General features: G+C 50.1%; 1 protein-coding gene across 2 annotated transcripts; it reads right to left on the bottom strand.

Annotated features, from left to right (window-relative positions):
• Window positions 1-316: 316 nt before the first annotated feature.
• On the bottom strand, window positions 317-10495 carry LOC121092293 (sulfate transporter-like). 2 transcript variants are annotated; one of them, XM_040603038.1, is made up of 4 exons: window positions 6700-10495; window positions 4433-5753; window positions 2996-3905; window positions 317-2217 (listed from the first exon to the last, which is right to left on the bottom strand). In XM_040603038.1, exons 3-4 carry the CDS (start codon window positions 3638-3640, stop codon window positions 619-621), a joined length of 2244 nt encoding a protein of 747 aa, XP_040458972.1. In that variant the 5' UTR covers window positions 3641-3905; window positions 4433-5753; window positions 6700-10495; the 3' UTR covers window positions 317-618. The 2 variants fall into 2 exon arrangements, with proteins under 2 accessions (XP_040458972.1, XP_040458971.1); XM_040603037.1 differs by having other exon boundaries at window positions 4433-10495.
• Window positions 10496-10505: the final 10 nt, after the last annotated feature.

Below are 10505 nucleotides of genomic sequence, written 5' to 3'. Positions count from 1 at the left end.
CTCCCCCGACACACGCCGAGAGCAGAGGGGCCGCGCACGGCCGCCGCCAGCCGCTCCGCGCCCCCTGCCCGCTCCGCGCCCCCTGCCCGCCACCGCGGGGGCCGCTTCAGCCGCCGGCGGGAGCGCGGCCGCGGGGGGGGGGCGCGGGGGCGCGGCCGCGGGGACGCGCAGCGCAGTTGGGGCCGCGCAGCGCGGCTCACTCGTGCCCCCCAGTGCCCACGCGAGACACGGGCCCGCGCGGGAGCGGCGGGGCGACCCCGGCCGCGGGGGCTCCGGGTGGCCAGCGGCGCGGCGAGGCGCGGGGGGAGCCCTGCAATGGAAGCCGCTGGTGGAAGCCCGGCGTGCCGTCCCCCTGCGCGGCACCTCCTGCAGCCGCAGCCCTTTCCAAGGAGAAGAGTTAGAAGCTGTCCAGGCTCCTCACCGACGGGACAGACCCCGAAACGCCGCTCAGGCCGTTCAGCTGCTGGCACTCCACTCCCGACATCCATGCCTTCCCCAGTCCTTTTGCCCCGTGCCTGCTGCTGACAGTTCATCAGATTCTTTTTTCGCACGCTCAGACTGAACTCTCCAGCACACCCTAAGCCCATCCCCATTAGAAATCATTCCTCACACTCAGGTCTACAAAGACACCTGAAAGTTCAGGTCGTCGGGCTGCGGGAGAGCACCCTTTTTCTCCTTGCTCTCCTCCTGCTGCGCATGGTACCACCATTCAGCAAACTGCACTGCTGCATGGACGCTGTGGAAAGCCAGCTGGCCACCACTGTCCATCTCGCCAGCCCAGCCACCCTCTCGGAGCCGGTGGCGGCCGGATGGGTTGCAGTTGGCCAGGAGCACCTGGACACCAATCTCCTTATAGTCATGACGTGTCTCCTTCAGCGCAGAGAGACCCACAGTGTCTATAAACTGCATTGCCCTGCAGTCAAGGATTAAGGTGTGCATGTCTGTGGAGGGAGGACAGGCATCTGCTGGGGGCTTCTCAGCCCTTTTCTTGGCCTGTTTCAGGCAGTCACACCTGGTGCCAAAAAAGCTCTTGCTGTTGCCTGTGTCTGTACTTGCCTGGGCCCCCACCCTTTGGTGCTTAGCGGCCAGCAGGGTAGGATTTACCCCAGTTTTTTGGTAGAGAACAGTCTTGAAATATTCCTTGTTGGCATAGTAGAGGGACGACTCGAAGCGGAAGATTTTGATGTTGGCAATACTGCTGAGCTGCTTGTAAGTGGACTGGTCCTCGTAGATTTCCGTGTTGCTGACCTTGCCCAGCAGCGTGGCCCTGGGTCTCTGCGTGCGAAAGATGATACAAAGCAGAGCAAAGCAGACGCCCGTGAGGAGCCCGATCTCCGTGGTGATCAGTGTGGAGGACAGCATGGTTGCCCACCACACCACCGTGTCCAGCTTGCTGAGCTGCCACATGCTGGGGGTGTCATGGAACTTCCTCAGGCCCCCGCGCAGGTTGACAATGGTGACCACCCCCAAGATGGAGGTCTGCAGCGAGTGGAAAAGTGGGGCGATCCACAGCAGCACTAGCAGCAGCACCAGGGAGGTGACCAGGCCAGAGACCTGGGTCTGGGTCCCCGTGGACTCCTTCAGCAGAGTCTTGGTCAGCGCTGCAGAACTGGCAAAGCAGTAGAAGAAAGAAGGGATCAGGTTGCACATGCCGATAGCAATCATCTCTTGGTTGGCACGGACAGCGTAGCCATGCTTTTTGCCAAAGATTTCCGCCAGGGAGACGGTCATGGCAAAACCGATAACAGCAATGGGAAGAGCATCAACTGCCAGGCTGGAGAACAGGTTTATATCTGGTAGAGTGGGTTTCCTGAAACCAGTGGGGATCTCCCCACAAACAGCAGACTTGTATCGCTCTTCAAAGTTGCAGTAGTAAGATATTACTGTGGCTACAATGACCACCAGCAGCTCTATGGGGAACGGGGCCTTCATCTTCTCCTTATACCGCTCATTGACCTCTTTGACAGGCACTATGACGGCCAAAGCAACCAGGCTGGTGACCAGGTCACAGATGTTCGTGCTCCGAATGTATCTGAAAAGGTCAACCCATGTCAGGATGAAGGACCCCACTCCTTCATGACGAGGGATTTTCAGTCCTAGGAGATACTTCATCTGGGAGGTGATAATGGTGAGGCTGGAGCCAGTCACAAAGCCACTGAGGAGAGGTTCTGACAGGTAGACAGCCACAAAGCCCAGCTGCAAAACCCCCAGCAGGATCTGAAAAGCAAGACAGCCATACTTTTAGCATCAATGAGAAGGGCTGGAAGAGGTAACTGGTAATTTATGTCATTTTGCTTACACTTCAGCAGCTCTGGCTATTCTGTCTGCTGAGCATTCAGTGTGAGGCAGAGGGCTTTGTCTTCAGTAGTTAATCTGGGGGATGAAAAACTAAAGAAACCTACCTATAACACTCATCCGTAGCTAGAGATGCCATGCAAAGAAGCCTACAAGGTCCCTTCTGCTGCCTCTTTACAAGCAATAAGGGCACACAATTAGCGCTGCAAGTCCCGGCAGCAGCCCCATCAAAGCAGCTCCAAGTATCACTCAGCGGCATAAAACTGGTGTGATGCACTGAATTTTAGTTGTTCCAGAGAAAGAGCCTGAGCTTGTTTGGGGACAGCTAGGCTCAGGTGGTGGGGACGCTGCCAGGGGTGAAGGAGCCCCTGCTGATGGCAAGGTCCTTGAGGGCGGTGGGAAGGTGGTCCACAGTTCCTTCTCCTGCCTTGCTGTGTGTGATCCTAAGGATGTTTCAGACACAACCAAGGACATGGCCTGTTATATGGTGGGGGGGAAACAAACCCCCACATTCAGCCATGTTTGGAGCTTTCTAAATCTCTACATTTGATTCAAGGGCGTCAGGGTCTAGTCACATCAGGAAAGGTTTCTTGTAACTTGTAAGTCTGAACCAAGACTGGAGCTTAGAGATCTTTAGCTCAGAGAAGTTCCTAGCAGGGAAAGGACGGAGGGGAAACAGTACAACAGCAAACATTTGTACCTGGTAAAGACCAACCAGAAAGCTTAAGGAAAGGGCCACAGTGATGGCGTAGCAGCTCCTGTCGCAGGCACCCGTCCCATTAGTGGAGGAGGTAGAGTTGCCCACCACCAAAGAGCCAGCGTTGTCGTCACTGTACCCTGCTTGCTGGAGGTGCCGGTTCACAGACTGCCCGATCATCAGGCACAGGACACCGAAGGAGCCCACAGAGTTATGGCGCGAAGTGGCCATAGCAACGTAAATGATATTGCAGAAGAAGTTGGTGTAGATGCCGTAGATGGGGTCCTGGCTGGCTAAGAGGGAGTAGGAAATGGACTGAGGGATGGCAACTATCCCCACCAGGAGCCCAGATATGACATCCCCAAGCAACTGCGTCTTGACATTGTAACAGGGAAGCCAGTCCAGCACTGGAAACAGCCGACAGAAGAAGGTGATGATGGTTTGATGATTGCATGTGCAGACCTCTCTCGCTTTCTGTAGGATTAATTCCTTGGTGCTGAAGCCTGAAGGCTCATACTCCTCCAATTTGACATGTATAAAATTGGCAGGAGTCTCTTCTGGCGTTACAGAGCCCAGCGCGTCTTTGCTTTGCCCTGACTTCTGGCTTGATGTGTCCTCCATTGCTAAGGCAGGAGAACAGGCAGCCATGACGTGTTGCAGTCATGTACATAATGCACTTTGCTTAGCTCCAGGGCTCTTGCTCATTGCATGGATAAATAAAATAAAGGAAAATAACCTCAGACAAATCAAACAGAAAAGCACTTTCCCATGGTGCCAGTTCGTTTTCACTTATGGACCTGATTAACCACAGTCCTGAGACCATGCTTTAAATTGCATTCACACCGGCACAGATGCCCATGTCAGGAGCAGAGCTACAGAGATCCCTGTGCTCCTTCCTAACATACCTCTTGTTCTGAAAGAGGAAAGCAGAATGGGTTAAGATCAGATCATATTATTTCACTGAAACCAAAACTTCTTCAGGAACCCTGTATTTCTTGGTGACACTTCCACTTCAGCAAAAATCTCTTTTAAAATGTTGAGAAATTCCAAGTGACGCTTTAGGAATGTAACACCTGGGTAAGGGAGGTAATTTTCAAAATAAGTTTTCCTTTAACATTTCAAAATTTTAAATTACATTGCTGGCTTGCATCAAACAGGCCCACCACAGGGGCTCCTATCTGCAGAATGAAAGCATCCTGCTTTTTCAGTCTGGTTAAGTAACACACACGCTTTCCAGAGCTACTCTGAGTTTTTCAGTCAAAATGCAGCTGCAACAAAACATACCTATTTGTCAAAACAACAACACACACAGAGAGAAATTCTCCTGAGAGGAGACCTAGAGCAGCTGCACTTTGGAAATTGAACTGGGCTGATGAGAAATCCCATTCCCCTGCCCCATGGGTTCATTTCACACCACTGCTCCCAACCCAAATGCCTTACCTCTGGCTGTGAGGAGATGCTGGGTGTTTTCTCACTACCTGGGGCTTGTCCCCTGTGAACAGACCCGTCTCCTCACCTTGCAGAGCGCATTGAACAGAGAAAGCACGAGGCGAACAACTACAAACTTGTTTCCTTTGCCTTCCTTCTGGACATTGTGCTGCTTCCCTTGAGAAGAGAGCTAAGTTTCTCAGCCAAGAAATCAGTCCTTTTATCTTGCTCCAGCCGATGAAGATGGTGCAGCGGGCTAAACAGAGCTGTGTTTTGAAAACAAACATTGTTCTGAGAGAGTATTTTTGATGAAAACTTGTTCTGGCCATTAAGAATGATTGAAGGGGTTTAGAGCAGTGCTCCTGCCAGGTAACAGTATTGCTGGTATCTGGAGATGTGTTTGCAAAACAAGAGGAACGATGCAAAGAAATCTGCCTGCGTGTGCTATTGCTCTGCCCCGCCCTGAACTGAGAGAGCATCATTGCTTGAGTCCTGCCGGGCTTCTCTGCTCAGGTTTTCATCTATTCTGTGTAAGTTTTTGTTCAAAAAAAAAAACAATCAAAAAGCCAAACTTGTTCCAGGATGACTTTTCTTTCCTGGCAGCTTCTCCACCAGCGTGCTGCCACCAGCCCCTGGGCCCTGCTCAGCTGCCTGCTCCCCACGCCTCCGCCCCTGCTCGGCCACGCTGCGCTCACCACTTCCACAGCACCAGCGACGCCGGGCTGAACCCAGGCTTCGCAAAACAGAGGTCTGCCAAGTCAGAAGTGTGACACAGGTGATTTCTAAGGAGACAGAAGAACTCGGTACGTGTCAAATCTGCACAATCCACATCTTGCACATGTCTTTTAGAGACCAGCACAATTTTTTTGTAGCACAAAGAGCAAGGGATTGTGCTTTGCAGAAATAAGCACAATCCAGTAAGTGCAAGGTTGCATTTCTTTTGTAGGTAAAGGTGAACAGCTGGATTAGAGGCCGGGAGGAAAGGTAACATTTTATCATCCTGAATTGAAACAGCAGCCTCATAAATACCAGCTGGAACTGTTCTGTTCTTGTGACCCCTGCCAACAACCTGCATCAGACCTCTCAGCACATACTCCCACTCACCTCATTCTCCACTTTTTCTTTTCCATCTATTTTCCACCAGCCTAGTCTCCAAAATCTTGCTGGACGTGTCATTGCCCCATGGCAGCTTGGCCCCTGCCTCTTCTCCTGGCACGGACTGTGTTCTGGGCTTGGGGAGCGGGCTGAGAGCCCACGGTGTTTGGAGAGATGGTGTGGGGCATGGAGGGATGACATTTCCACAAAGCTTTGATTTAGATGCTGGGGAGACACCCTGAGGGAAGAGAAGGGGAAGATCAGCATCCTGAGCTACATTTATCTCATCAGTGGTAGTCTGTATCTCAGTAATTAGAAGTAAATAAATAAGAAGCATGAGTGCTCTCTGACAGCAGGAAAAAACGAAAGCACATGGTAGGGGAGACAGCTGCTCCATGGTTTTATCTGTTTATATGAATTCTTTACTCTGCCATTCCTCCACAGCTCATGTATTTTCAGGTACATCTGGTGATAGTTCCCCTTTCCCTTCCCCTTCTTTCAGTAACGAACTGTATCTTTCCTTAAGACTCATCATTCCTCCCGTCCTTAAAAGATTGACCACCTCATATGCTTTACAATCATTCCTAGTTGTAGTTCATTTTGTGTCTTGGTCTGTCTAATGTTGTCTCTACACATTTTCCTTTTCCATCTTCTTCCTTAGCAAATGACCCAAATTTCCATTTTCTGTATTATTCCTTCATCTTGAAATTCAGCCACTGAAGAGCTGGCCAGGCTGGTCTTTTAAGTCATCTGGTTTGCTGGGATGAAACACATCTGAGCACAATCCATCTTTGGGTTTTGACCTTATTTAGGAAGCATTTATTTCCAGTTCTGGATCTCTGATGTCTCCACCACGAAAATGGGACGGAGCACTTATTCCATTTGTGACAGTATCTAGACTACCTTTAACCTCCACCCTGCCTTCACTGCGGGCTGCTGCTTTTCCTTCTAACTTCCATCCTCACTTATACATTCTGGAACTCTTTGTTACGATTTCCTTTACCACCTGATATACCTTGGTAAGCCTTGATATAGCCATGCTCTTCCACCTCTCCAAGGCACAGGTTTGGTGAGCAGTTCTTTTTTTCATTCCTCTCTCTCCGTGCCTCCCCTGCCACCCTTCCCCACACATTTTTCACCCCCTTTCTTGTGTGAAAATTCCCAGTTGCTTTTGTATACTCAACTTTAAAATATTCCACACTTCCCCTGCAGTTATGCTCTCAAGGTCCTTGTTCCAGCTGGCTTCTCCACATGTTCAGTTCTGTGCACTGACTTCTTGGGAACAGCAAGCCTTCATACTAGGGCAGCTTCTGCATGGTCCTCTCTGTGCTGGAAATGCAGGCTGTGGGCACTGAGGAGAGCCCATTTGATGTTCTCCCCGGCAGAAAGGATGTAGGAACATAGTTGGTGACACTGAACACTGTGTACATCTCTGAAATCGCTTTTAGTGCATGCAAGGGCAGAAACCGCAGACATTTCACATTTCCTCTAGCAAACGTATAGCAGACAGCTTAAAAAAAGAAACCCCCAGCGGAACTTCATGTGACCTTGAGCTGGCTAAGGCTGAGCTGCCTTCCAAACGCAAGGTCACCACAGCTACCTGCTGAAACCGCTTGTTTTCAAATGCATCTTCAAGGGTTGTTCTTTATTGCCACTATAAACTCACTTTGCTGTTTAGCTCCATTCTGGGCAAGGCTGGGTTGGACAGATGGTGTGAGCTTGAACAATGCAAGTGCAGACAGGATGTTGCCTGCCAGTAACATGGCACCCTCTGCTTTTAAACCAAGCAGAAACCATGAAATCCAAAGTTTTTGTTTATGACATGGATTGTCAGCAATGTAACATCCATCTAGGCAACAGCCATTGCAGCCAGCTAGAAACAGAGCGGTGGGAACCCAAGCTTCAGGTGCAAGGAAAATGCAATAGCGGGAATTTCAGTTTTCTAGCCTACAGTAGAAAAAAATCATGAAATGATCTGGGTTTGTGATCGTTCCCCAGGCATTTTGCAGCAGGGAAGTGTCGTGAATTCAAATCTCTGCTGCTGCGTCAATGCATAGTTTTTGTTTAACAGGACAAGCTGGCATCTCCAGTTTTCTCTGGAACAGAGCTAACTTCACTGCACAAGGATTTTTTATTTGCTTTAAAGCTTGCACATACACCTATGACTATTTGGCTTCTGGAAGCCTTTCAAGTAGCACCCCAGGTGTCTTGGCTCCATAAATGGGCCACCCAGACTTAGTATGGCTGCACCCCACTGCTCCGCAGTTACTTAGAACACGTGCAACTTTATCAAACAAAAGGCAAGTGAGCCAGGTAGTGGAGTCAGGTATCTAAGAGAGATGCTTTTCCTTCCCTTCAGATTTGGGACTTGACAGTCTTATTGGAAGGCTGCTGATTCAGTTCCACTTGGAAACTGATTTTCAATAAGTAGACATCTGCAAAACATCACCTTTTTTTAAGGGAAAAACAAGGAAAAGGAGACAAGCCCAGAATCAGTCCCACTGCTGAGATATGGCAAAATGCAACAAAAGTGCCCCAGGACACAAAGGCTGAACAGAACCTCCCCGATGGTTTCCTGGAAAGCAACTATTCACATTTCTGCAAGAGATAACACCAGACAATACGGAAAGCAGTACACTAGATCATCCCAGAAAATAGAAGTTTTTTCAGCCTCCTGTTATTTGGCAGGGCAGTTTACGCTGATGTGCAGGGGTGACAGCACAGCGTGCAAGGCAAAGATAAACTTCTCTCCAGACATAACCACTGTCAGCCTAAAAGTGTCGCTCACCCTGTGACTGCACACGGCAATGCAGTCACACCACTGAAGTTTGAGAGGGATCAAGGAACCTACAAATAAATAATGATAAGGAGCATCTATTTAAGCTACTGCTTGCTCCCAGCAATTAACCATGAAGGCAGACATACAAGGAACATTTTCTGGTGTGTTCTGAAAGGTGTGAGATGGAACGTACGTCCTTGGAAAGAGATTCAGTGCAGAGGTAGCACATCTACAAGGATGTGGAAGAGTATCTTTGGCTGCAGAGGTCACACACCACCCATCAACTGTCCAGCCATCGAGGACACCGCAGACTGGGTTCACCCTGCTAATGCTCTGCTACAAGCCCTTCCCTCAGCACTGACACCCACTGCTAGAAGACGGAATAAAAGAGCACTTCCAAACACACCAGCAAGAAGATTTGGGGAGCATTCCCAGTTTATATAAGAAGGGTGAAAATAACTCCTTGCCAACTTTTGCGGCATTTTGTTGCTGCTTTCCTGTTTTTCCCTGCATGATAAATGTCCGGTGTTTATAATCCTTTTCCAATTTTTCAAGCTAATAACTAAAAACGCTATAATGGCTCTGTAAACAGATTAAATTGATTACAGATAAATACAGTGGAATAAAAATGGGGAGACGCATTTCTATTTCATACTGAATTGGCCCTCAGCCCAGGCTATTTGGCATTGTTTCAGGCCTGACCTGTGTGTGCTGCCTACAAGCCCTTCACGGCACTGAGGCCGTGCTGGTGGGATGCTGCTTCCCTCTGTAGCTGCTGGCTGGCTCACAGGGTCACCCTATTTGCAGCTAACACAACCTGCCCCCCCCCCCCCCCCGCCCAGCACAGCAGGCTCTGTGTCGAGCAGAGCCCCGTGACCAGCTCCCAAGCTCTACCAGCAGCCATCCCACACCAGTTCATTGTGCACCAAGGCAGTGGGGAAGGATCCTACAGAGGTCACATCTCAATGTCACAGGACAGAAAGAATCTCCAGCAGGTGGGTAAGAAGCCCAGAAACCACAGCCCATCTCCCACTACCTGCCACACAACCAGATCGGATGTGCTATTAAACATGAGCAGCTTTTCCCCACGACACAAATGGTGGGATGGACTGCCAGCGTGCGATGGGAGTCAACAGGTTTGAGAAAAGGGGTTATGAAGCTTCCTGAAGTGCTGCAAAAGCTGTAACAAAGGTCTAAGTGCTCAGGAAGTTTCTAGCCTGCTGCTTACCGGGTGCCGGGAGGGCTCTGCATGGGCTGGACCCTGGAACACCTTTCCCAAGCTGCCTCCACCACGCTGTGACACAGGAGACAGGGCTGGGGGGATCCCATCTAGTACAGGACCATGTATACTGAGAATTAGCTGTCCCCAGGTCAGGTAGAGCCTTGATTAGCATGGGTAAAGGGTGCTGCTGATTGGAGCCGGTTATCTCAGCTCTGTATCGGCAGGAATCAGAGTGACTCCACCGAAGGCAACAGCTGTCCTGTGCTTTTCAAGAGAGCAGAAAGCTCGTGCTGGCATTCTCTGTAATTGAGTGTTCCTACCACTCTGTTGGCACCAACACAAAAATTACAGCATGTGTGCTGAGGTCTCCTAAGGTAAAAGGCATCCTCAGGTAAAAGCTGAGCCACGCCGGATCAAGAAAACCTTTTGCATAACTCAAGGACATGTGTGCAGAGATAATGCTTGCAGTAAGTGCTCAGAACTGCACCCAGCGCTGCTCTAATTTTTGTTCTGACTCTTAATGGCCGTGACCTGACCAAGTCATATAACCTGTTATGTCAAGTAACATTAAAATACACGGCAGCAAGTTTCTAAGCCTGAATATGTAATACCATGTGCTATAACTACACATATTGTAAAGTACAATTAGCACTAAACCTGACCAAATGTGTCATTTCTTGCATCTTGGGAATATGGACCTGGCCCACAGGAGGGTGCTGCTCACCGGCACATCGTGGTCATCACACTGCTTATGACTTACTATTCATGAGACGAATTGCAGCCTGGTTGCACAGAGCACCCAAGTCAGGGCGAGGTAAAAGCCACATACTGTCAGTGGCCTGGTGCGCGCTGGCAGGGACCTCCCCTGCGTGCCTGCACGGTACGCACCCCGCGGAGAAGGGTGCGCATGGCTGTGTACTCACCCTGCTCTGCAGCGGGCTGGGCACCACTGCCAGGAGAAAGCGGGATGGCACTCACTGCTCAAACGT

Source organism: Falco naumanni, chromosome 8 (genome assembly GCF_017639655.2).
Source record: "Falco naumanni isolate bFalNau1 chromosome 8, bFalNau1.pat, whole genome shotgun sequence".
Lineage (NCBI taxonomy): Eukaryota > Metazoa > Chordata > Aves > Falconiformes > Falconidae > Falco > Falco naumanni.
Note: the sequence above shows the minus strand (reverse complement) of the source record. Positions and strands in the feature narration are given on the sequence as shown.

Bases quoted from the DNA above. Each gene is read 5' to 3' on its own strand.
- LOC121092293 (XM_040603037.1), bottom strand. From the start codon at position 3,640: ATGGCTGCCTGTTCTCCTGCCTTAGCAATGGAGGACACATCAAGCCAG. The intron at 2,218-2,995 runs GTACAAATGTTT...CTTGCTTTTCAG, and splicing joins TTCTGGTTGGTCTTTACCAG to ATCCTGCTGGGGGTTTTGCA.